Consider the following 25,758-nt stretch of genomic DNA (forward strand, 5'->3'; position numbering starts at 1 on the left):
TGTAAGTAATTTAGAGCCACTGTTACTAATATATCAAGCAAATGCTCCCAAAAATTTGCCTCAGCCATTACAAGAACAAGTAGATTCAATTAAATAGGATTCACAGCTAGCTAAAGTCAATCACAGGTTAGATAACTACGAACTATACAATCCATGTCCTTACGAACACCATTAGAACATCTCCACATATTTTCATGCTCCACATATTTTCATGCACCTAATACAATTATGAAAACAGAAAGGCTGATCAAATTTTCTCTGGCAAATCCTCATATGTTAGTGAGATATAGAGGGGTTAGAAGCTCTCGGATAAAGAGACACAGCGTCGTTGATATGTAGACCTATGTAGAGTTTAGGTCTACCTGTCATCTTCCAGATAATTTTTTTTTATGGAATTACTTGAGCATTTATCCTAAGCTAAAAGTATTTTGCAGCCAAAGCATTGGATACAGATTTCAGGCCGGAACGAATTCACTTCGCTGCCTATGGGAGCATGGCTGTTTCTACTGTCAAGGAGCAGAGTACATAAACAGGAGGGAAGCATCTACACCTCTGATTTCATTTACAGTAATAACTTATGTAGCCATTTTTGCAACTCACAATTCACATTATAAAGATGCAAGGAAGCATATCTTCAGAAGTGGTATGGGTGCTACAAGTCTGCTCGTGAAGCAGAGGAAAATTCTCCATAACATCGATGCTCTTTATGCTTGCAACACATTTCTCTTGAAGAAATCTACTTAAAAACGTTCAATCAAAGGAAGAAGTATATTCAATAGCGAATTTCACATTTTTTGTCATATAAGCAGAAAACGAGAGCCAATTATCCTTCTAATACAAAATCCTCATCCGCTCTTTCCCATATCTGCAAGAGTAAGAATCACAGTAAAGTCGGTGAGAAGGACAAACTAGTGAATCCTACTACAGTTAGACAATGATGTAAGTACTACAAATAGAGGAAAAGAATAGAAAACAAAATAGAAGCAGAAGTTATATAATTATCCAGCCTCACATGCCATAGAAATAAACTCACAATCACTCGGTAGGTGCAGCAAAGATGAGAAAACGGGTCACAAGGCATTATAACTTCAAGGTTCTCTAAAGGGAAGCAAATACAGGGAAAAGTTCTAAGAGATTTATGATTGCCGAAGGGTGACTCCCCAACTGTTATTAGTTGGAGGAAGTTGGGACTCCCAACAACTGTGGCATATAGTCTACAATTTTTAAAAGCTTTTTCATCTTTGCTCTGCTCTGACTATCATCTAGCAGCACATTTCCAGATACACTCACTTTGCTGATAATTTACAGGAATCCACAGTTTCCCAGTAATGTCTTGTTGTGGGTAAAAGAACTTTTCTCCTTCATTATTTTGAAAGTGAGGGTATATCCCCTCAAATCTCTTTATATTATGTTCTTCTCGAAAAGTAATAATTGCCATTGTTAAAAAAAATTAAAAATAAATTAGTAACAGAGTTTACAAATGCTAATGAGTGGTTGTACAACATCCACACATGGAAATATGTTGGAAAAATGATTTGGACCTTTTGAAGTAGGGATCATATTCCTACAATTACTAGGTAAATAAGTCATCCTTATGTTTCTTTTGTTTGAGCACGGGTTTTCGAAACATTTAAATAATTTCAACTATACAACCATGAGAAAGTAATCTCTCACTTGGAATCATTCAGCCTAGAAGAATCATGCCCAAAATCTAGAGAGAACATCCTCCACTAGAACAAAAAGATAAATAAGACTTCTAGTCAAACAACACCCAAATAACTAAGGGAAGCTGTTCAGATGATATTACTACAGCATGTCTTACACATACAAGCATGGCAATGCTACCTATGAGAGGAACAGACCTACCAGAAAACTAAAATGCTAAGCACCATACAGACGGTGAGAACCCCGGGAAAACCACTTGCAGTAGATCAGTAAAATATACAAAATAAATGCTTTAAAATATTTGTTTCAGCCACTGCAAGAACAAGTAGATTCACATAATTAGGACAACTTTGTATCCTCAAAGCAACTACAAGTCAGGACACAGGTTAGATAATGATGAATTGTCCAAGTAATGTCCTTAATAACAACAGTAGAACTCTGCCTAATTTTCATGCACATACTACACTTAAATGAACACAGAAAGCATCATCTTTTTTTTTTTCTCACATGGAGTCTCCATTAAATTTGTTTGTGGCAAAGCCCAAATATTATACATAACCACATGATTGAGTACCTTATCTCAAATCTCAACTGCAAAACAATTCTTGCAAGTATAAGCCCCTATAATCATCAAGTGAACAAAAGCAAAACCGCATTCAGAAACACCATTCTAATCAATGCTCTATAATAATTCTCTCAAAGTTGTATTTTAAAGACCTCAAGGATTATGAATCAGGTGATAATCACATCAAGGGTGGGTGGACCGGTTAACCAGTAAATGCATTATCAGGTCTCCCCCAATGTTAGTGGATACACAGTGGGTTAATAGCTCTTGCATAAACGGAGATCAATATGAGTTCAGATCTGCTACACGCTGCTTTGAAACAAAACACATGAAGTCAATTCTCAATTGCATTGTGTTCTGTCATCCCTCATTATTTTTTAATACACATTATTTTTTATTGGGAAGAGGTTCCAGGACATGTTCCTTTAAACATGTCCTTTTCCATAACAAAAAATGTGTCCCTTTGTAGACATAAAAGGGTGGACTGTCAAGATCACAGGCTGTTTCAATCAGCACTCATGATCATGTCACAAGTGCAACATCATTATCAAAGACAGATCGAATACTCAAATTGGACTTTGATTGTACAGGGCCCCCATTAGACAACTTAACCCATGGCTACCAAGAACATGTCTCCCTGTTTAAGTATAACATAACAACTATAGAAGTGACACATGCGTTCATTTTAAAGTGACATGCCATTGTAGTAAGAAGACAAGTTGCTTTGTAGGTGAACCTATGGAAACCACATATTTATAACCGTTTTATAAGATAATACATGACATATTTTCACAGAATTAGAAATAGCAAAAGATAAAGCAATCATAGTGGAGGAGACATAGGAGATGGTTCAACCACCCACCTTTAGCCTATAAATAGGAGAAATTTCTCTTGGAAAAGGGTTAGAACCTAAAGAAGGAAAAATCCTTTGGAGCTATCGGAATGCTAAATCTCTAGAAAACACCCCAACTCCTAATTAAATCTTCATATAGAGCTTGCAACAAGCAAAAATTTTGCAACAACTTTGTCACGTCTCCTACGCACTAAGAGACAGAAGCTTCCTTGTTAAACATCATATAATAGACAACAATAAAATCAAAGTGTTGGCTAAACAAGTAGATCAAATCCAACTATTGGTTCGACCTAGGAACATCCTCAAAAAATATTTAAAACTTAGGCAGGAATTCTACTACAGATCTTGTAAAAAGCTTACACTCTACCACAACTTCATTACGCTTCTTTCAGTTGTCGTATCGCAAGACCAAAACTTCCTCATTAAGCATCACGCAACGACTAACAACTAGTTCAAAGTGCTAGCTGATCAAAGAGATTTAGTCCAACCATTTGCAAACTATTGTATCAATAAAGTCACCCTTGGAGACCAAATCATAAGATAGTTTTTGAAGAATTGAACCATATTTCCCTAATTTTCTGTAGAGTTTACACTTCATTTGTACTCTAGGTCATAGCTCTTTGCATACAACCCGCTTCTATACCAAAAATGTTGGTGTAAAAGATGGGTCAATCTATGAAGAGTGGCCAAGAGAAAAAATACTGTAATAATTACAAAAAATTGGGGTGTAAAGTCCAATCTCCATCATCTAAGTCAATCTCTAGAAGTGGCTTGGTTGATCCAACATTAAAAGTTTTAACCTCTTGTTATGTTTGACAACCAATGAGTTGTAACAAAGTTATTCAAGGGTTTGCACTGCTCTATCCAAAACTTTTTTGCAAAATTTGGACCAATTCTAAGAGATTTGATATCCTTGTTTGGCTAACAACTTGACTTATTTTAAGTCATCTTATAATGTTTAGTAAGGAAGTTTTAATCTTATGTCATTTGACATCTAAATGAGGTGGAACAAAGTTGCAGCAAAATTTCTACCTGTTGCAAAATGTGTCAAAAATTTACATGTTTTCAAGAGATACTATTTTAAAAGAGCCATAATGAATTTTCTCTCTACTGAATATGCCAAAAAGGGCACCCTTCAAGATTAATCACGTCTATTTGTAGACTAAAGGTAAGTGATTGAACCACCTTCCTTTCTCCTCCATTTGATTTTTCAATCTTTCACTACTTTTAACTCTATAAAAATATATCATGTACCATCCCATAGAATGATTATAAGCATGCAGTTCTCATTGTTCCACATACTAATCCACTGGTTTTCTTTTACTATGCTATGTGTCACTTTTGAATGAGCCTATGTGTCATCTTTTTATACATGACAATTGAATGCTGGGACCCCTTTCCAATGCTTCTAGCATAAGCATGTCCACTAAGTGAAGGAGGCGACCTTAACAGTCCATTAGCATAATCATGTCCATTGAGTGGAGGATTTGACCTTAACAGTCCTTTTTTTGGCCCACTCTCTCATTGTGAATGACAAATGGCAAGTGATAACTGGTTAGGAAATTGTTTCCTCCCAACTTTTGGGAACAAATCTGAATCCATTAAATGAATATTCAACAATCATCTTAGACAATGGGAATCCAGATTTTGAAAAAGATTATCTTCTTTGTATCTCTATCTGCCACTCACATGTTGAATTGTGTGAAACTCTACATGTGCACACCCAGTTGAATAGCTGAGATTTTAAGCAATTTGGCATGACTGCTAGTTTCCAAAGCCTATGGAACAGTACCGGAATCTATCTTTCTCTCATATATGTTAAGATAAAACATTTCAAAGTTAAGACCATAGATTGGATTAAAGAGAGTCTTGGTAAGTTATAAACTTGCGTCCTGTCTGTAATCCAAGGCCTTTGACAAATGCTAGAAGAAACTCTGGAGCTCAACTCAAGAAAGCTCTAGCTATTTCTCCTTGTAGAAGAACTTCAGAGAGCTACAAATCAGGAGAAGGCTTTTCTTCAATCAAAGGAGTGGCTTCAGAAGGTAGTAACACCAAAATTCTCTGGCAAAACCTCCGAAGAGAAAAGAACCAACACGATTCGCATCTCTTCAAGTTAAGGGCAATCTCACTTACCACAGTCCTAACTGCCTCACTTTTTTCTTTTTAAGAGTTTGGTACATTGACGAGTGTACAGTATTCAACTTTCACACTCACATAAAACAATGTTATGGTTCAATGTCCACGTCGCTTCTTCCCTTAGTATGCTGACTACTGAACTTACCACGCTATGCAACCCGACAGCTTTTAAGAAAAACAATAACCTTTTGCGAGATTGACGTGACAAAGCCCCATAGCTGGAGGCAATTCAAATCGGACCTTCAACTAGAAATAAACTAAATTACATAGATGAGATACCTGATGGAAATGGGGAAAAAACAAGAACGGAATCAGAACTCGAGCTTGAGTTCGTTCTCTTTGTTCACGTAGTGGAGAACGTAAGGTATGACGCGAATGATGGCAATAGCCACGCCCATCGTGGCCAGGTGACTCTTCAGCTGCCTATAAGCGGCCTCCTTATCAGGCCGACGGCCAAGCGATCCTAGAATCATTGTCTTCTATCTGTCTGCGCCGCTCCTTCCTCTCCGATCGGTCGTCACCAAAACCCTAACGAACAGCTGAGATTCCTATGTGGGGTTTTAGTGATTTTATAGTCGCAGTAGCGGGTTTAGAGAATTAGTACACTGTAGTGATGGGCCTCCATTCAAATTTGGGCCACTACATAAGCAGCTCAGGCCTATACTCATCATAAAAAACAGTGGCTTTGATGCTCTAGCTTGAGGTCGGACGTTCTATCCCCCATCAGGCAAGGTGCATCGGTGCATGTAAATTTGGTCACAAGAACTTGGCCAATTCTCAAGTGCTGAGACTTGCATTTTTTTACTTTATATTTATAAACCAACATTAGCTCCTAGTAAGATGGACACTTAGATTCCATTACACCCGATTTAGGGTGTATGTTTTAAAAATATAGTTTTAAAATAAAAATAATTATTTTATTTAATCTTATAATTATAATTTATCTTTTAACATATGATGAATTGTTGCAGTTCAAAGTTTATTTTCTAACCTATTAAACCAATTCTCAATCTGAGTGTTTTAGAGAGAGATCTCAATATTAGAAGAGTTAATAGTCATGCTAGCCAAAGAAGAAAGAGTACTTAATTAGGTGAGATAGTAAAATTTGAAATCTATCACATTTCTCTCTCAAAATAAGTATATTTCATGAAGAAAAATTATACTTTAATGAAATATATCGAAGTCTAGTTTCGGAATGAGTAACTTTCATATCAATAAAGCAAATCTAGTAGTTATAAAGATTCAAGAACGAAACTTTTCATGTCAAATTAGGTATCAAATTAAATATCTTTGAGTCTAATTTTTTTAACAACAAATTGTTTATGATTTTGAGATATCAATATCAAAAGTATCAAAGATTAGTTCCACCAAAAATCTTTATTTTTCTTATTTTCTCTCTTATTACCTTTACATGCATTGACGTGAATTGAGTTTCTTTTTTCTCCTAGAGTCCTAGTTTTTAAGGCAAATTTTCCTTCTAATCAAAGAGTTTTGGTCAGACTTATTACTCCATGATGTGCTCGCTCAAGGTATGTGATATCCTATTAGGATGTTCTTTTCATTTTTTGTGTTTTTTTACTTAGTTGCATATATGTAGCATCGTCTAAAATTATGCTCACCCTCTTCAAATTTCTTTAAGGTCATATTTGGTCCAACTTGTTTTTCTGTTTATAATTTTATATTTACAATCTCCAATACTTTTTACAAATAAGAAAGTCACTCTTTATGAATTTAAAAAGCTAGTTCTTATTATTTTCTTAAAAAACTCGGTTTGAAATATGAATCTTTCATAGTTGCCTCATTTTGATTAAAGTTTGTTTTTCTCTCGTAGTTCTTCAATTTTTTATTTTTTATTTTCATCACTTCAAAGCAATGACTAAACCCACTACCTAAAACGTATAAGAGTGTTCACAACATCTAGCTTAAGTTAAGTCATTTTGTTCTTCACCCAATAGGTGTATGAAATTTTGTCGTACGACTAGGAGTGATTTTTTTCTTTCATGTTGTGTTTGGCCCAGCCAGCCATGAAACGAACAACAAATCCCCTCCATGTTGGCCCAGATGTTTCCTCCTTAATTAATTAGTATAAATTACCTTCTTTAATCTCAAGATTTCATTTTATTAATTAAAAATCCAAAATCAAATTATTATTTTGCACGAAACCTGCTAATTGCCCGGAAGGTTCACACGTTCAATTATCAAGCAATCATTCGAAAAAGAAAATGAAAAAAATCTCGTCTCACCAAACCCTGCGCCGGTTCGGCCCGGCAGGCCCGCCACCGTGACGCGCCGCGAACCTCGCTTCTGTCTGCTGCTTCCCCTTCCCGAGATATCTCCATCCGCCACGTGACACACAGTTCTCAGCCCACAGCAGCAGCGCCATGCAAGCGCCTCGCGACGTGGCTTTTATGCACAAGGGCGCCTTTTACCAAACTACCCCAGGTTGCCAATCGAATTGCGCCGCAGCTTGCCCCTGGCTTGACCATCGCCCGGGAGACACGTAGACCGTCACGTGGAGCGACATTCTCCGCACGTGGGCAAAACGACTACGCGTGGATCGATATTACAGGGCCGCGTGGATAATGTCAAATGGCTACCGTCTGCTGGGGGTTGTTAACGATGCTTGGACGTATTCATCTACGGTTCCCGGTGCGCCTTGTTGTTGTCTTCCCCTCCGGATATTTTCTGCAATGTTTATTTACGTTTTTGCCCATGCCCTATTTCTTAAGCTTCTAAGATTAGATTAACTCCTATATGATGTAATAATCATCTCATTATCCCAAAATTACAAGTTGTTATCTTTAAGATAAAAAATTGTTAAAAAAGACATATATTTAAAATTTTAAATATAAAAACTTTAAGTGAAGCAATTATGATTAGCGAAGGGTAGAACAGTAATTTTATGAAAATAGTTGAACCGCACCCACAGTCCCACATCCGTAAACGTGAACAAATTGTAAGGGCAAATGAGGAAATGCCTCAGCTACATACAACTGTCATGATTATATGACAGGTTGGCGTTGCACTGCTCCTGCTTCTGTTTCTATGAGCGCCTCGAAAGACGACAATTTCCTACGTGGCGACAAAATACTGACTACGTGATAAAGCCCCCGTCTGCGTCTCCTCTCTCTATAAGTTCTCCTCAGAACCTCCTCCTTCGAAGACGACGACACGGCGGAGAAGAGAGAAGAAAAGTGGAAAAAAAAAAAAGAGAAAAATCTCGCTGTTTCTTCTCTCGGGCGACTCGCCGGCGATAGATCCGAAATGGGAATCTGCCACTCGTGCGATTCGACGGCCGTCGCGACGGCGAAGATCATCCTCCAGGACGGGAAGCTGCAGGAGTTCTCGTACCCGGTGAAGGTCTCGTACGTCTTGCAGAGGAACCCGTCCTGCTTCATCTGCAACTCCGACGAGATGGACTTCGATGACTTCGTGTCGGCAATTGGGGGAGACGAAGAGCTGCAGCCGGGGCAGCTCTACTTCGCCCTGCCGATGAGCTGGCTGAAGCATCCGCTACAGGCGGAGGCAATGGCGGCATTGGCCGTGAAAGCCAGCTCCGCTTTAAGGAAGAGCGACGGAGGATCCCCGTGCGGGTGTAGCCGGAAGGCTGCCGTTGTTCCGGGTATTGCTTGCCGGAGAGAAGGTGGCCCGCGGCGGGCTGGCGGCGATGCAGATGGCGATGTTAATTTGTTGATGAGGAGGAATGACGCTCGAGGTGGAAAAGGCAGAGGGCGTAATTTCGCGGCCAACTTGAGTGCAATTCCGGAATAGGGAGAGACTTTTACAGACGAGACGGGGATTTTTCATTCTTTTTTATTTTTCCTCTGCGAGGAGGAATTGGATGTAAATATAGGAATTTTGGGAGATCTTCAGGATTTTGTAGAAAAACGAAGTAGTTCAAAATAGTAAAACACAATTTTTTCCGATTTCTTAGCTCTCTGGAAAGCCCTCGTTGTTCATTAAAATTGCGAAGCAACCCTTCCATCTACGTGAATATGAACACGGAATCACGAAACCACATTTGTTTCATTTTCATGTATTGAAATCAAAATCCTCCGATTCTCGTTTTATCTTCTCCGTTCTTTCACCGTTTCTTCGAGCATGAGACCAGAAGATACGACGGACAAGTCCATTAAACTCGAATTGGTCATAACGACAAAACCAGAGAAAGGATAAAGAAAGCAGAAAAAACAATCCGGCGACGCTCGCCGGAGGAAATCGAGAGAGGCGGAAGGGGTGTTAAAGTAAATTTCTTGCGTTTCCGTCGTGGTTACACGGAAGCAGAAAGCGAGTCCGTAGTCTGCGAGCGGGACAGCTGTAAGCGCTGATTCCGTAGGGGAGAATCCAATGGCGTTCTCTCTCCTCCTCTCTTTCTCTGAAAAGAAGACACAGACGACCCAATTCACTGCAACTGAGTAAAACCCAGGATCATTCAAAGCTTAATGGACGGCTGAGCAATGGTGGGGGTGGGGGGACTGAGAATATAATCGGCAATGGTGGTTTTTTGGTTGGCGGCCAATTAATGTGGATAGGAATGGAATGACAGAGCAAAGTACCACGAATCAACCAGGACGGAAATGGAGGAAATGAACAGTCATTGAACAGCTAATGTTGTACGTCCGAGGAGGAATGAGACCGGGTTAGAAATAAAAGAGAATGAAACCGAAGAAAAAAAATAAAAGAAACCAAATGCATGTTCTTGTATTCTTCCATGCAAAGGCTGCTTACCAGGAAACCAGCCAGCTTTTCTGGCAGTGTTTACTTGATCAAATCTATTGAAATGTGTGTTATGAGTTAATAAAAAGAAAAAACTGGGTTTGACTGGATAGAAACGTTCGATCCTATTGTAAATGATAAATCCAATTCGCTGAGAGGCCGGTGAGCTGAAATCACAGGTTGTCTTGGCATGATAGGAAGTCTGTTCAGCAGATTCCTTTTTGTAAAGGGAGAGATGGGTTTCAGGTTTCTTTCTTGATTAGGTTCAGAGAAACACACTTTTTAAGATTCAAATGAAGGGTTCTTTACAGATTGTTTTCTCTTGAAGATCCCTGAAAGTTTCTGAAGCTTGAAAGAAATGTCTTCTTCTAAAATCCATCTGTAGTATAGTGAGTTTCAAATATTAATGCAGCTGGCAAACAATGTTTACCTCAAACCCAGTTCAAAACAGCAAGTAGTTTAGGTCAAATTGGTGGCACTGAAACTAATCAAGTCAGTTTACTATAAAATTCAATCATCTACAGTGAAAAGATTTGTCTCCGTTTCTCTCTCTTACTGCCCAGGTAGGGACGCAAGCTGGAATGCACTGGAAGGCTGAAAGTAGTAGAAGACCCAAAACTCAACTAGGCTGCTTCACTGTACCTATCTGATATAAATCAAACAAGGAAACTACACATATTTGAGTTGTTTCTTTTGTTTTTGTGCAGAGCTCTCTTGTTGCCATGCAATCGGTACGCATATCTCAAGAAATCTGGGGCAGTTGACAACAAAACAAACTAGAAAAGGGAACATAAATGTCAGACCTGGGGTCAGGGATTTGGTCCCAGCACATCTCACAATATGATATAAATGAACAATAATAATGATGATAATAGGCCAAAATATACATAAATCCATATTTTTTTCAGTAAGTTTTACCAAGGCAACCACCTATCTCTGTATTATGAGACCCATACCTCATCATGGGAAGTTCAGGAATTGTTCTATTAGAGGGACTGTGGTCCCTTCACAGGTTGCCTGCAGTGTGTACTGTAAATATGGTGGTGGATATGTGGGGTTCTCCTGGACCATTTGGTTAAGAAAACCTCTTGACTTGGCCAATCACTTAGCTGGTCGTGAATGGAATCGAGCCCTACCATGGATGTGTTTCATTCATGTCCGGGTAAGGATTTATTGGACCAAACAAGTCCAGGACATGATTAAGAATCTCATAATAATGAATGCTTGAAGAAGCTGCACGTTTCCCCCACTAATCTTAAACGATTGGATAGGATTAGGGACAATCATCCCCAGCTTCTGTTTTTTATATGAAGAGGCTGAAAAGAAATAGACACGGGAAAAATCGATTGCAGGGGCTGCTAACAAAGAAACAAAAAGAAAAAGCAGATGGGCAATGAAAGCAATCACTTTTACGCTTTGTTTATGTTGAAATGAAGCAAAAGTTAGCAAAAGGAAACTTCAATGTAATTCATAAAGAGGGTTAAGGACAAACCAAGTGGGGTTCCTCTCTTGAGACAAGAGGACAGTCTCACAGAGCAAGAAATGATTCCCTGTTGATCCCAAGGATGGAAGTTTTGTCCCATTAATTGGACCACTTGAAGGAATTCACAAATAATATAAAAGTGGTCCTCAATCCAACAACCACTTCTGGTGATCCTTTACCTCCCTCATTCGGATCAGTAAAGTGCAACCATTCCATGCAATGAATCTTGTTTTCAATTGATTTATGATATTTTTTTTTCTCATCCTTTATCCTCCTACAAAATAAGTTCTTCATTTCGTTTCAATCATTTATGCCTTTCAGAGGTCCCACAAGCTAGGAGCCTCCTTTCCTTTTCAGTACAGGTTTGCTTTTGCAATGTGTTTGACTTGCAGAGAGAGAGAGAGAGAAAGACTTGGAGACTCTTCTGGCTGTAGTTTTCAATTGAAGTTTTTGATGGAGTTTGTGATGGTGAGGCCTGCATTTTAAAATTTCAAATGAATAAGACTCTGAAATGGAGCTTTCGTAGGAGCAATCTTATCCACATTCTCATCCACTATTTTTACCCAAAGCCAGGCCATAACTTGGGTAGTGCAAATCTTGGTTTCAAATCAAATGGAAATAAAATACTTTGGGAGCTCTCCCTTGTCTCCTTCACTCAACCGTTTTATATAGTTTAGAGTTCTTTAAAGACTCTTGTAGCTGTCTTTATATTTATATTTTTACAAATGATAGGTGCATTTAGTCTTCCGAAACTGTTGCTCTTCAATCTCCATGGCTGTCCCATTCAGTCACAGATGCAAATGGGTAAAAATAGATAGATAGAGAGAGAGAGAGAGAGAGAGAGAGAATGTAAAATGCAAAACTATGAGACAGTGAGTGCACCATTTATGAGCTTCAGCAACAGATGCAAATGGGTAGAGAGAAAGGAAAGGATAGAGAAAGTAAAATGCAGAAGCAGCAACCAGTGAGCCCACAATATAAGAGCTAGTACAAAGAGATGGAAAAAGGAAGGCATTTTTCTGACTTTCAACACCTGCCATGGAATTAGGTAGGAGAAAGGTTAATAACCCAAAGGTGACTTTATGCTCTTACAGTTGTATCTTTTGATTGAGGTATAATATCTTGGCTTTTAATCATGTCTTCCATTTTGTGAGGGCCATTCACTGAACTGGCATTCAGCCTCATGATCTTCAATGCAGTCTGAGAAGCTTCCCTCAAGGAGGGTCGTAACCTCCTTTATAGTTTGATTCATGAACCCTGAAGTTGTTTCTGATTACAATTTCTTTTGCATGGATTTGTTGTAATCTCCAGATTTGAAAATTGGAACCTAGACAAGACTAGATGTCTTGTACCAGGAGCATTGATAGCTCATAAAGTAATTTTCCATTAAAATTTTGTCTACTTAAAACTTGCTTTTGGGTCCACTCATTTATTATTTGGTAGGAGAAATGCATTTGTCTTAGGCATAAATTGAGGACAGCTAAAGATTCATCCAGTTGAATGCTTTCCTTTCCATATCAAGCCACAGGATAATCTTTGCTCCTCTTTTTGTACTTCAAGGAAGAAGAACTGTATCATGAAATCAGTTCAAGCTGGCGAATAACTGTGGTTGACAGCATGAAATCTATTGACCCATTGAATCATAAAACCATTCTTATGAAGCAAAATGCTTTCTATTGTAGGTGAAGTTCTTCAGTACTAGTATTTGAACAATCCATAATTGATCAAACATAAAGAAGGTAAGTGCCCAAAGTTCTCGTGTGTTGGCTTGCTTGTTTTTGTCGAATAAACAAAAAGTTTTAATGATTAAAACTTGTATAAACCAAAGAACAATTAATTGATGAAAGCAACTGAAGTTCATCTCCTGCGTACCCCAAGACTCATCAATATAGTTTTTTGGATAGAAAGAATTGCTTTTGCCAAGCCCAAAGGATAAAAGATTGAGCTTAGAAGGTCCCAATAATGCAAAATAGTGTGAAACACGTTCATCACTAACCTAAAAGAAAGGAAAAGAAAAGAAAGCGGATGCCTTTCCGCAACTCTGATCCGACTTTCTTTCCTTCGGACAACGCCGAGTCTCGGTAAAAGGGCAGTTACGGAAAGTTTCGCACATTTCCTACCGAATCTTTGTCGTCGTTTTCCTTTTGAAAACTCGCATGTGCGTTAACGTATGCATGGTTACCTTTTTGTTTCCCAAACGGCCCTTCACACGTCTGCGGAGTAACTTCGCGCCGGGTTCTGAACGTGAAAAGCGGCCGTTCAACGCGGGGTCCCGGTGTGTGACACGCCTGACTGAAATACCCTTTTAATTTCTGTATATGTCACTTGTTTTTGACGAAATATATTTTATTTAAATTAGTTTTTATTTGAAGTCTGATTCACCTTTTTGAGTGGATTATCAAGATAATTATATTAAATATTATACATAATTAGGTATACTTGATTGTCTTTTTGAAAAAGGTGAAGGAAAATTTCGTCTTTCTTCAAAAACAAAAAACGGAAATTGACTTGACATCTCTGGTCACGTGGTCAAACTTCCTCGCTTTCGTTGCTTATATAAGCGATTACAGCTTGGAATGATCATCTGCGTCTCGCTTCTCGCCTTACAAGAACAAGGACGGCGCTTCAACTCCATTAGATCCGACATGGGAATCTGCACTTCTTCCCCGACCACGACGAGAAGAGTTGGAGGCCGGCAGGCCTCCGCGAAGGTGATCCACGTCGACGGCAGACTCCAGGAGTTCCCGGTCCCCGTCAAGGCCGGGCACGTCGTGTCCCAGAACCCCAGCTGCTTCCTCTCCTGCTCCGAGTCCATGTTCCTCAACAGCAGCGCTCCGCGCGTCGCCGACAGCGAGGAGCTCCAGCTGGGTCAGATTTATTTCCTCGTCCCCCTCGCTCACGCCGACAACCCGCTCTCCCTCCCCGACATCTGCTCTCTCGCCGTCAAGGCCAGCGCTGCGCTCGCCGTCGCCCCCATCGCCTCCTCCTTACCCCGAAAAGGCCTCCGGCCTGGCTGCCGGAGTAACATTCACCCCGATTGGGATCAAACGATCCCCGCCCGTGGAAACCGAGGCGTCAAGTCTTGAGGGGGACAGCTGCTCACGAAGGTGATCAGCGTGATCATGAACAGAGATTTCTATCGTGCGCCATGGTGCCACGAAGGCGCGAAGGCGCCAAGGCTTTTTGTTTTTTGATAATCACTATAGTCGCAAAATAGCATTGGATTGAATCAACCGATAACGTTTGTTACCCAGAGTTGTGTAAATTGGCCAATTGGCGTTCACTTATTATTAATATTTAAACATATTTTATGCAAGCAATTGGTTTGGATCCTCTAATTCAATTTCGATCTCAATCGGTACCTTACATACTACATTTACTTTCACTCACTCACTCATCCTCTCTATATCCCTCTCTCTCTTTCTCTACACTCTCTCTTTCTCAACCCTCGTCTTTCTCATTGCTCCTTTCACCAAATATTAGTATTGAAATATTTGTTTGTATCAACTGGGCTATTCCTTGTATAAAATTCATGCGGTTGCTTTCATAAAAGGTTTTTTGCCCTCTAGTTATGCTACTGTGTTGCTTCCCTCTCACTTGGCCATCGCTGCTCGGCCTCGCCCTCATGCCATCCTTCTTTTCCGTCGTTCTTGAATCTTCTATAATCCCTCTCAGGCATTCTTCTTTGCTTTTGATTTGAGATGCCCTGTGTAAGTAGCGTTTCTACAACTCTCTTCGTTGTCGTGGTGTCCAAGTTCACGACCGCGGTCTCCACTCAGGTGCCCACCCTGTTGCCGGATGCTGGATCTGGGTTCACATTGCCCGTGCTTGGCGTACTCATCACAGTCATTTCTTGTATCCATTCATTCCTATTGATTGGTTTGTGGTGGAGGGTTTTTGTTTGTATTTTATATTTTATAATTAATTAAATTAATAAATTTATTTCAACTTGTAATTATTGTATTAATTTAGACTAAACTAAAATCTATCTTAATTTATTAATAAAAGACCCTTTTTAATTATTTATTTTATTAATAAATTTTAATATTATATTAAATTACTAATTTAAGAGTGATAATTAAGATATTGTAAAAGTCAGAATTGGATTAAAATACCCTATTTGATTAAGTATCTATACATTATAAAAGTAACCATGTTTTTTTAGGTATATTGTTTGTTATATATTAATTAAATTAATATTTATTTTTAAATTTGAAATTATTTTATTAATTAAAATTTTAAAATACAACTATAACTAAAAGTTAAATCTATCCGAGTATTTTATTTTCACCATATTTTCATTATACACACTAACACAAGAAAGTACTTTCTACTGCACTTTCTATTAAACACACTAATACCAATGAAGGATTCACGTTATAGAGGAGATAGAGCTGGGAATATCTGGTCCAATTTGAAACTAATTAATCGATTGATTCAATTTAATGAGAACATGAAGTTCTGAAGATTCATCTAGTTCTAAACTTGGGAGTTAAGATTGATGAATGAAACCAGTTTTAGGTTCTAGTCATCTACATGTTGCTTAAGAGTGATCAAAATTGCTCAGTTATGATACCTTTGGTTTTAACAAAAATAAACTGATGGAGAATTGAATCTTCTACTGTTGCCCACATGACAAAAGACTCCAAATGACTGGAGTTTGAAGCCATTTAATTACAGTTACAAGTTCCCAAGATACACATTACCCTCTTTGGTCAATCTTCCTCAAATGTCATTAATTGTGAGCTGCACCACACTTGTGGATCTTGGCGATATTGAGCAAGAAGTGAGCCATCTAAGGGTAGTAAATTAATTGGCTAGACCTCTCATGAAAGCCTTGCACATGTTCTGTGTCCACCACACTGCTTGCAGCTTAAAATAAACCACATAAAAAGACCCAGAATTCCACAAACATTAAGCAAGTCAGCAGCTGATGCCCAAGAAAAGCCCTTAATCAATGCAGCCATGCACTCTGTCTGGGCTAAAATCAAAAGGAGCATAGCTGTATATAAGTGGGAGCCTCCTCTTCCTTCTTGTGACCACTTTTCAGAACAACAATGGCGTTTTCCATTCCACAGGTGGTGCATTTGGTGACACTGGCCATGGTTTCAATGATGAATTCTGCCCATGGCTCGCACCATCCCCACCTTGAGAATTATTTGGCTGCACCAGGCAGGCCGAATATAACAGAAGTCCTCATGGTGCACAACAAGGCCAGGGCGGAGGTAGGGGTGGCGCCACTTCGGTGGAACACCAAGTTGGTGGCAGAGGCAAGCCTGTTCTCGAGGTACCTACGAGACAAGAAGAATTGCGAACTTGAAGACGATGACTCGAAGATCCCATATGGGATAAACAAGAAGTCAGGGGGGCCTATGACCACCGAGAAGGCCGTGGAAGACTGGGTGAAGGGGAAGAGGTTCTACAACTATGCTACCAACACATGCTTGCTTCACCATGATTGTCGAGTTTATACTCAGGTCGTGTGGAAGGATACCTTGGAGGTAGGATGTGCACAGACCGTGTGTGACAAGGGAACTGCCATCCTCACCGTTTGCTTCTATAATCCTTGTGGGAACTGGGTGGGGGAGAAGCCTTACTAGAGTGAGATTAACCTTCTTGAAATAAATTGCCTCCTCTATAGGTTTCTTTTGCTTATAACAGGAAGGCTTTGATTGGGTTGTAGTGGAGAAAGGAAAGATGTATCTATTCCATCTAATGAACAATTTATGAGAGATTATACATCTGGGTAGGTAAGAATTTTGTTTGATTTACTTGTTTGATTGGCCATCAGCAACCCCTTATAAAGTATCAACCAATTGCCCAAGTACAAATCTTAAAAAAATGGAAAGAAGAGTTTCCCAGCTGTGGGATGAAATCAATTTTGTCTCTGTGCTTGGATCTTGGCGATATTGAGCAACAAGTCAACCATTCAAATGCAGTTCTTAGTTCTTACATTAATTAGCCAGACCCTGTCATAAAAGCCCTTCACATGTCCTACCTCCACCACTCTGTTTTCAGCTTAAATAAACCATATAAAGAAATCTCAATTTCACAAACATTAAGCAAGTCAGGTGGCGATATCCAAGGAAAGCCCTTGATCAGTGCCACCATGCACCGACTTCAAGGGCTCAAATCAAACTGGGCACTCCTATATATACTAATGGAAGCCCCTCTTCCTTCTCTGTCACCACTTTCAGAACAACTATGGCGGTCTCCATCCCACAGGTGCTGCTCTTGGTGACGCTGGCCATGGTGTCTACGATAGGCTCGGCCCTCGGCTTACGCCATCTGGTTGCACCACACAAACCCAATGCAACAGAGGTATTCCTCGTGGAGCACAACAAGGCCAGGGCGGCCATTGGTGTGGCACCGCTCCGGTGGAAGCCCAAGTTGGAGGCGGAGGCGAGCTTGCTTGTGAGGTACCAGAGAGACAAGAAGAAATGCGGATTTGCCGACACGTCGAAGAGTGTTTATGGGATAAACCAGGCTTGGGCGGGGTGGTCCATGACACCTACGGAGGCCATGGATCTGTGGGTGAAAGAGAAGAAGTTCTACAACCATTCAAGCAACACCTGCGCATCCGACCATGACTGTGGAGTGTATCTTCAGGTTGTATGGAGGAAGTCCATGGAAGTAGGATGTGCACAGGCTGTGTGTGGCAGGGGGACTGCCAGTCTCACCATTTGCTATTACAATCCTCCTGGGAATGTTGTAGGGGAGAAACCCTACTAGAGTGAGAGAGTGACATAAATTACAGTGGGTTTCTTTCTGCTGATAAACTTACTGAAAGTTTTATGCGGGGCTGTTGTGGGAAAAGAATTGAAGCAGAAGGAACGAGAAAGAAGAAAGAGAACTTTGAAAGTGTTTGCGCTTTGTAATAGATCGATCGCCTCTAGTGGCCAATTTCTTTTTTCTTCTTTCTGTTCTGGAAATCAGATCCATTAGAGATCATTTGCATTGATAATGAGAACTACTTACGCATTGGAATGTGGAGTCGGAATTGTTACTAAGAAGACTTTTATTATCAGTAGGGAGTTGTTATTTTATTCCGCAGAGTTGACAGGATCCCAGAAATTATGCATCTTGTAAGTTGTTTCTTCGTTAAAATCACGGCCAGAGATTTAAGGATTATCTAAACTTTACTTGTAAAACGAGAGCATCTCATACAGATCAGAAATAATGAAATGACTTTAAACTTAATAATTTTTAAAGAATTTCAGATTTTTTTTTAACCTTTTCACTACTGAAGCCGTCCTCAAGCTTGAATTTTTCATCGTCCTCGCGATAGGACAAGCTTATTGTTCGAATGGAAGGCGTGACCCACTCGAAGCAACAGCTGAAGTACAGATCAGAGATAGTGGAAAAGCGAAATAATGGCTTCTGGGAATAAGACCAAAGCTACCCTGAACAATTTTCGTCCTTATTCAAGAGAAAAAAAACACATCTAAGACTCCTGAGGTTTCATCTCTTTCTTTATAGATGCAACTAGCTGATCATAAGCTTCTGCCCACGCATTCTTCATCTCCGGCGACCACATATCTGGAACGGCTTCCTTTATCGTCTCCAGAAGTGCGAATTTCGTCACCTATGGCAACGGAAAAAGATCCAGATCTTTTAAAATCAATTTAATATGTGATGGCTTTTGATCTAATTTCGAGTTACAGACCTCGAAATGTTCGTCAACAACGCCGTATTTGAAATGGGTTGCGCCTAGGTCTTTTAGGCTCGACTCTCTCACCGTCGGCTTGCCGACCTTCCGAAGTTGCACCGCGGATTCACATGTCTGGAACGTAAATTTCGTCCAAATCAGGCAAACCCATTTAACTTTCCTATTGAATGATGATAATGAAAGAGAAGAATTTTCAGCGGCTACTGACGCACCATGACGAAGACGGACAAGGCATGTGGCTTCAGCTTGGGGTTTTTCTCGGGAGGAACATCAGAATCTCGCAAGAATGAGAAAAGCTTCTTCGCCGATGGGGCTATCTCAAATATCCTGCATGAGTAAGAAATAAATTCTTTACGCTTTCTTCACGTTTTCGAAGAACAGAACAAAACAATTTCTAAGATTCCGATTCAGAGACCAAATCAAATGGGTTTCCTCGAAAATTAACAGTAATCATAATTTTGATTCTTTTGAATTAGTCACATTGAACAGGAACCAATCTATTGTGGGTATTTCAAGAAAGAGATCAGCGATCCTTTGGTTACTAGGGAATGAGCTACAGAAAATGAAGTGAAGGTAGCATATTTAGCATATGTACAGAAAAAGGGCTAACCTCAAGAAGAATTTCAAGGCCAAGTCTGCAGCATTCTTTTTCATTACATTCCATGACTTGACAACAAGAGCTTCTTGTTCTTCACTGAAGGCTCTCACCCTGAACGCCCTGCCATTCTTTTCCTTACCTGAAAATTTCCAACAGTAACCTGAATTAAGGTACGCTCGCCACAAAAAAATCCACTTGGTAAGAGACCAATAATTTTTTTTTTTTTTTTAGACAAACTGAAGCAAAGTGAATGAAAAAGTAGACGTCGATGCTCACTGTTGATCGATCGTGAATGGTTAGACACAAGTGCCAGAGCGGAAGAACCTTCTCTCCTGACCCATGATAGTTGAATAGCTCGAGGGATTCGTCCAAAATCATAGACGGGACTCTGAACAACGCAGATCTTTGAACAGTTCGCAGACTCAAACCTGTTAAATCCTGCGATACCACGACGCAGACGAATAAAGGTACTTACTATGAGAGATGCAGCAGAACTGAAAGTGATGATGATTGATCAGAAAGTCGATTACCCTTGTGAAGCAGACCCAGAGAACTTGAACAAGGTCCGGCTTTTTGCAGGAGTTCCATCGTGCCCGTGGCTCTTGACTGAAATTCGATGCTTACCCTAGTTAGTTTGAGCTGTTTTTCGAGATGATGGAATTCTTGAAGAGACGTCAGTGGCCTGCTACAGTTTCATCGACCCAGTCGAAGACAGCTGCTGCAAAACCATGGGCGGTACTCGTGGATTGGACATTGGAGAGAAAATGAAACAAAACCGAGGCAACCTCATTATTGCAGGAAAAACAAATTATATTATATTAATTGTCTGTGGGTGACGAGCTTAGCCCCGTCCTACCCACCTCATCACACACATTTATCAATTATCATACCATGTTCAACAGGATTTTCACTGCCCTTGTTGAGTTCTATCCCACGATGCTTACTATTCCAGCATATCTTACCAAAGATTATGGGAAAAAAGAATGAAATCATTGAACTAAAAAAGTGAAAACTTTTCTGAATTAAAAAGATAATAATACAGATCGACAATGATGGAGGTCAAGATTTCATATGCTCCAGATAGATTTTTTGAAAAAAGGCCACTTAGACGGAATAGAAAACAACCCACTCCCAGAGCTCAGACAATTTACAGCCGGTTGACGACTTCATACACTGTTTATCCGAAACCGTAACTTACATTCGGTGCCTTAATCACTGGCTCAAAAGGAACCTCCACTCTTTCTTTCACTAGGCACCGGGGTTCTCCATCTTCCATCACCAAAACTTTCCCTGGTGGGCACTGTATTTGTGATTGCTTCTCCTCAGCTGGGCCCTTCTTGAACAGCTCCAGAACCTTTAAGGGATTGTTGTGCTTCCGTATTTTTGGTTCAAACCCAGCGATGCTCAAAACAGCTACCACACCCACAATGGTGAAAACTGTTTTGACAGCAAAAGCAAAGGCAACTTTCAGCACCCTTGGAGTGCTCCCTAGTACAGCATGAAATGGCTTTACTGGTGCATCCACACCCTTCTGTTTAATTTCTTCCAGGACTCCATTTCGAGCAGACTTGTTGCTGACTGAATGTAAGTGAGATGAGTAAGCCTCATTCATTATCAAGAAATCAGGAAGCCGGCTTGGATATGGGGGCAGAAGGAGATCTTCATCACGCTCTATGGTTTCACCAGCAAAGGCAGAGGCTTCGCGAATTACTTCTAAGTCCTCTCCCTTGTACTCCTTAAGTTTCTGCAACAAGAACTTGCGACTGTGCTCAATTTCAGCAATGATTGCTTCTTTCTCATATCTTTGTTGCTGTTGCAGTGCCTGAAATAACAAAGGGAGTCAAAATCCAGATATAAACTGGTTTAGCAGAAATAAGGATACTAACCTAGTTCATGTAATCATATTCTCTAACCATATTTTGCGGGATCAACTCCAATCTTGGTTCCAAATCCCTAGCTAATAGCTAGAAAAGTTTGTCTTTTTATTTGCATGAACCCAGTTAACTAGGTATATGGTTGCAAAATGGTACATAACTTCTTAAAATAAACTTCAAATTGTAATCACACCTTAAAACATGCAGATTTTCCTTGAAAATTTTGATGGTTTTATTCTATTACTGGGAAGAAGAATCACAAATACAAGGGGGCTTGCCTCACGATTACAGAAGAAGGGAGGACCAACAGTGATATGCAGACAGGAAACTCCAGCTCTAGCTTAGAATCAGCCAGACTATTGGCTAACCAAGGCACTTGCCTCCAATCCACCCTCTAAGAGGGATGAGACATCAGATTTTTCATCAAACACATAAGCACGTATTGGCAGAAAGTAACTTGTTTTAAAGAGTTTTCATTCAAAGAAAAACTGATGATCAGAAGAAAAAAAGAGAGAGCCAAAATTCACTTCATCAGATTATTTTACTGTGTTTGCTATCACTAAATGCGATCAGACATGCAAAAATGAAACCAGACCATAATTATAACTTGAAAAAGTATTTTAGTTGTATTCCTCCACTACTACTCAGTTCAGGCAACTTGCTCTTTCCATGGAACAAATAATAGGCAGAATCTTCATTCAACACAACATAGATCTCAGACAACTTAGTGCGTTACTTCTTGTTCATGTTCATGATGTACAAATCCAAAGGGAGGATGTAGGATCTTCCTCCATGTTTCTTTCCAATCACAATTCTTTAACTAAGCAAAAACCAAAAACAATCAGAAGATAGTAGCTGTTCTCAGGGACAGGATAACCACTTTATATTGATTTTCCATGAAGAACACAGGTCAGGACATGAGTAACCTTTCCTCATCACAAAAACAATGCTAACATAAAATAACTCCCTTTGTCATATTCTGATTGAGCATACATTCCAAAATAATATCAATGAATTGCATTGGGGGCACACACAGCACTTTGTTCATTATGATTTTCAGGCTCAGGAACTTAATAAATGTAATTCTATACTTATAGCAAATAATACTTTTCTAGCAAACTAGTCTAAAGCAGGCCATCACAAGGAATGACTGAGGTTACCACTTTTCTTCAATCAAACGAATAGACATGAGCAGAACAAATAAGACATTTCTGAGTATCTTAAATCATTCTGTCAGTTTTCATCCATTTCTTACAGCAAAAAAGATATAATAAAAATAATACATTTGGTAACAAGAAGTAATTGCAGACATTTAACTAATAACTTTTTTCATATACGTTAAGAAACATCAAATGTGGCCACTGAAAAGCCTGGCACAAAATAATCAAGATCGATTTAGTATGATGACTACAAAAAAGATAAAAAAAAGTCTCCAAAATTATCAAGGTACACAACAGCACAAAATCTTAAGTAACAGAGAGAAGACGCTACCAACTTTTTCTTAGAATAATGAAGAATCGGGAATCAGCGATGAAGAGAAGAAGTAAAACTCATAAGACAAGAATTCAAGGAGAATAAGATGATTTTATGCAAAATGTATTTCTTCCAGATGCAGTTGGCAGGATTTAAGTGGAAATTTAATATGCTGACCACCTATGTGATGAAATGATACTGATTGAAAATGAAAGAAAAAAAAAGAAAAAAACCTCAAAAACTGGATCAAATCAACCTAATTCTGAAGTAAAAATTACGACTCAATGACATAAATCTTGACAAGCCATACAACTACCAAGAATCTTGGTGAAGACAATTTCCAGAGCTTTCCAGAGTCAATGTCAAGCTAAAAGAACTTGAAGTCTTAATAATGATACTTTGTTGCACACTCAAGCAATCATGTTTCTGTTATTCCAGTCCAATGGGCAGATCCTTAGTTTGTGAACAGCCTGCTTCCCTAGTTGGCTGTCCATTAGGCTTCAAGAAAATGAGTTGTCTCACCCACGCCCTTTTATCTTATTCTCTCTCAGCTAATTTCCTCTCCCCTCAGTGGGTAAGTTACATAGTTGGCATATCATTGTCCATTTGCATTTAGCCATCTGTTTTTAGCATTAAAGAAACAATTCTGAGTAATTTTTATTAACTAAAATTTTCTACCATTTTCCAAATAGGAGCTCCTAGATGTAGTTTATCCAAATATGGCTACTTAGATGCCGAATTTACAAACACTTCTTAATGATTAAAACCAAGTGGACAAATATCACCTCATCCATAATATACCTTACAGAAAAAGAAAACAACCATCTTGCTCTCATTTCCTTTCTTTTTTAAAACTTTTAAGTGGGACCTATCCAACTGTTTTCAGCACGAGGGAGGGAAGGGCAAGTCCCTTCCCACACCATGTTGTGGGGGTGGATGGGGACAGGAGGTGGGGTGCATATCTCCCTTCCTTTTAATATTGGAGGGCAGAGGCTGCTCCCCCCTTTGTGCAGAAAGAGGAGGCAGAGCAGAGTGGCTGCACAAAGACGGAGGGACCTCCATTCTCCCTTGCTCTTCTGCTTCTAGTAGAAGTCTACCCTCACCTCCTCTTGTCACTCCTCCCTTCTCTCCCAAGGCTGGGAGAAGAGTCCCCTTTTCACTTTTATCAATTTGCAGAGGATAAGTCTACTCTTCAATTTAGTACATGCTCATGGCCACATTTGCAATCAGGAGGAATTTGATATATAACACAACTAGCTATATTTGGAAATACTATACAAAAGAGTTCTTCCAAAAAAATGCTAACTTTAGTAATATAAGAAAGAGAGAATCAGTAAAGGCACGAGAAATTAGCAAAAGTATAATTTCTCCCACATCCAGCAATAAGACATCAATAGAACCCCCTACAACAAACTAACAAACAGTCAGCTAACAAACCCCTATAATTCGGACTATAAAAAACCCCCAAGCACACAGAAGTTCAAAAGAGCTGATAAAACCAACCTGCAGAGAAGCAATCTGCTCCTCCACCGACTCCAGCGCATCGCGAATATTCAAGAGGGTCTCCGCCTCTTCCTCCGCGTCGCCTCTATTGCCAAAACTAGAAGACGCCTCATCTCTGTCTCGCGAAGATGCCTTGTCGATACACTTATTAATCGTCGATCGAAGCTCAGCCACTCGAGACATAACGGCGCCGATTCCATCCACGTCCATCTCCGCCTCTGCTCCCTCCCCCTCCTTCCACACACTCCTTCGATTCCCCTCCACAAACAAAACTTCAAAACCCTTATTCTCCTAATTTTCCAGAGGAATTAAACGAAAAAAAAACAACAAAATTCATTTTTTCTTAAAGAAGAATTCATCGTCTTTTTATAAAAGCCACTGAATCGCCATAACAGACAAAATCTATCTGAAAGCTCAGAATCGTCATAGTCCCACTAACGAGCGCCACGGAGAACACGGTGAAGGCGTCTCAGATGCTTCTCTTGAAAATATTCTCGTTCTACAAGCGGCGAGTCATGTGATCATTTGGAATATAACGACGAGTCTTTTCCCTAAGATCACGGAGTCGATCCCAATATCTTTTCAATTTACGGTTTACTCCTCCTTGGACTTGCTGAAAAATTAATTGTTTTTTACGGTGGGGATTTCATATATGTAAAATGACATAAATGCCTCTCACCAAGATTAGTTATTTTAAATTTTTTTTTTTTTCTTCGTCTGTCTCCATGGAGTAACGGAGTTGCTTCTTTTCATGCGATCCGCAACAGCAGCGGTAAGGAGCGGAATCGACTGTAATAGTGGTAGGTTTGTAATAAACTTCATAATGAAGTGTAGTTTTACATTCCAGCAAAAGCCCCGCGCAATCTTCTCGCGTGTCCCGTTTCATCCGTAACGTTAACAACCCACACCTTCTACTCCAACTCTCCTGTCGTCGGCTTGATCAAACACTCGGCGAGTCGACTTCTCCGTAGTTCTCTTCGCCTTGAGCTCTTGAATTCTCCGAAAAATGGATGGAGTATGTCCGAGCACGACCCATCTCATCAGCATCTCCGACAACGGAGGCGACCACGTCAGTTGGTAGCACTTCCTCCGCTGGATCCTCGACCGCCTCTTCCCCTGCTGGTCCTGCCGCACGGAGCTCCTGCCAGTTCGCACCGTCACCGGCACCATCATCTGCCCCCAGAACTACAAAGTCCGTCTCTGCCTGCAGCAGAGCCCCTCGG

At 39.9% G+C, this 25,758-nt stretch overlaps 7 protein-coding genes across 7 annotated transcripts; 4 read left to right on the top strand and 3 right to left on the bottom strand.

Moving 5' to 3' along the window:
* Positions 1 to 532: 532 nt before the first annotated feature.
* On the bottom strand, positions 533 to 5,764 carry LOC137952216 (mitochondrial import receptor subunit TOM6 homolog). Its single transcript, XM_068799294.1, has 2 exons — positions 5,499 to 5,764; positions 533 to 865 (listed from the first exon to the last, which is right to left on the bottom strand). The coding sequence occupies exon 1, from the start codon at positions 5,690 to 5,692 to the stop codon at positions 5,531 to 5,533; it is 162 nt and encodes a 53-aa protein (XP_068655395.1). The 5' UTR covers positions 5,693 to 5,764; the 3' UTR covers positions 533 to 865; positions 5,499 to 5,530.
* A 2,612-nt stretch (positions 5,765 to 8,376) lies between these two features.
* On the top strand, positions 8,377 to 9,162 carry LOC137952320 (uncharacterized). The gene has a single exon (XM_068799456.1). It carries the CDS (start codon positions 8,484 to 8,486, stop codon positions 8,988 to 8,990), a length of 507 nt encoding a protein of 168 aa, XP_068655557.1. The 5' UTR covers positions 8,377 to 8,483; the 3' UTR covers positions 8,991 to 9,162.
* Positions 9,163 to 14,063: 4,901 nt separating this feature from the next.
* LOC137952081 (uncharacterized) lies at positions 14,064 to 14,504 on the top strand. Its single transcript, XM_068799152.1, has one exon. It carries the CDS (start codon positions 14,064 to 14,066, stop codon positions 14,502 to 14,504), a length of 441 nt encoding a protein of 146 aa, XP_068655253.1.
* Positions 14,505 to 16,475: 1,971 nt separating this feature from the next.
* Positions 16,476 to 17,018, top strand: LOC137952083 (STS14 protein-like). The gene has a single exon (XM_068799153.1). The coding sequence runs from the start codon at positions 16,476 to 16,478 to the stop codon at positions 17,016 to 17,018; it is 543 nt and encodes a 180-aa protein (XP_068655254.1).
* Positions 17,019 to 17,632: 614 nt separating this feature from the next.
* LOC137952343 (STS14 protein-like) lies at positions 17,633 to 18,411 on the top strand. The gene has a single exon (XM_068799484.1). The coding sequence runs from the start codon at positions 17,668 to 17,670 to the stop codon at positions 18,148 to 18,150; it is 483 nt and encodes a 160-aa protein (XP_068655585.1). The 5' UTR covers positions 17,633 to 17,667; the 3' UTR covers positions 18,151 to 18,411.
* A 374-nt stretch (positions 18,412 to 18,785) lies between these two features.
* Positions 18,786 to 20,441, bottom strand: LOC137951603 (anaerobic nitrite reductase Glb1-1). Its single transcript, XM_068798373.1, has 6 exons — positions 20,216 to 20,441; positions 19,962 to 20,123; positions 19,698 to 19,824; positions 19,300 to 19,414; positions 19,085 to 19,201; positions 18,786 to 19,003 (listed from the first exon to the last, which is right to left on the bottom strand). The coding sequence occupies exons 1-6, from the start codon at positions 20,271 to 20,273 to the stop codon at positions 18,863 to 18,865; spliced, it is 720 nt and encodes a 239-aa protein (XP_068654474.1). The 5' UTR covers positions 20,274 to 20,441; the 3' UTR covers positions 18,786 to 18,862.
* Positions 20,442 to 20,677: 236 nt separating this feature from the next.
* Positions 20,678 to 24,918, bottom strand: LOC137951602 (plastid division protein PDV2). The gene is made up of 2 exons (XM_068798372.1): positions 24,536 to 24,918; positions 20,678 to 21,507 (listed from the first exon to the last, which is right to left on the bottom strand). Exons 1-2 carry the CDS (start codon positions 24,743 to 24,745, stop codon positions 20,863 to 20,865), a joined length of 855 nt encoding a protein of 284 aa, XP_068654473.1. The 5' UTR covers positions 24,746 to 24,918; the 3' UTR covers positions 20,678 to 20,862.
* Positions 24,919 to 25,758: the final 840 nt, after the last annotated feature.

This window comes from Aristolochia californica, unplaced genomic scaffold, assembly GCF_029961685.1.
Source record: "Aristolochia californica isolate CCGP_79_NKW_82.1479 unplaced genomic scaffold, dmAriCali1.0.hap1 SCAF_15, whole genome shotgun sequence".
NCBI classification, from domain to species: domain Eukaryota; kingdom Viridiplantae; phylum Streptophyta; class Magnoliopsida; order Piperales; family Aristolochiaceae; genus Aristolochia; species Aristolochia californica.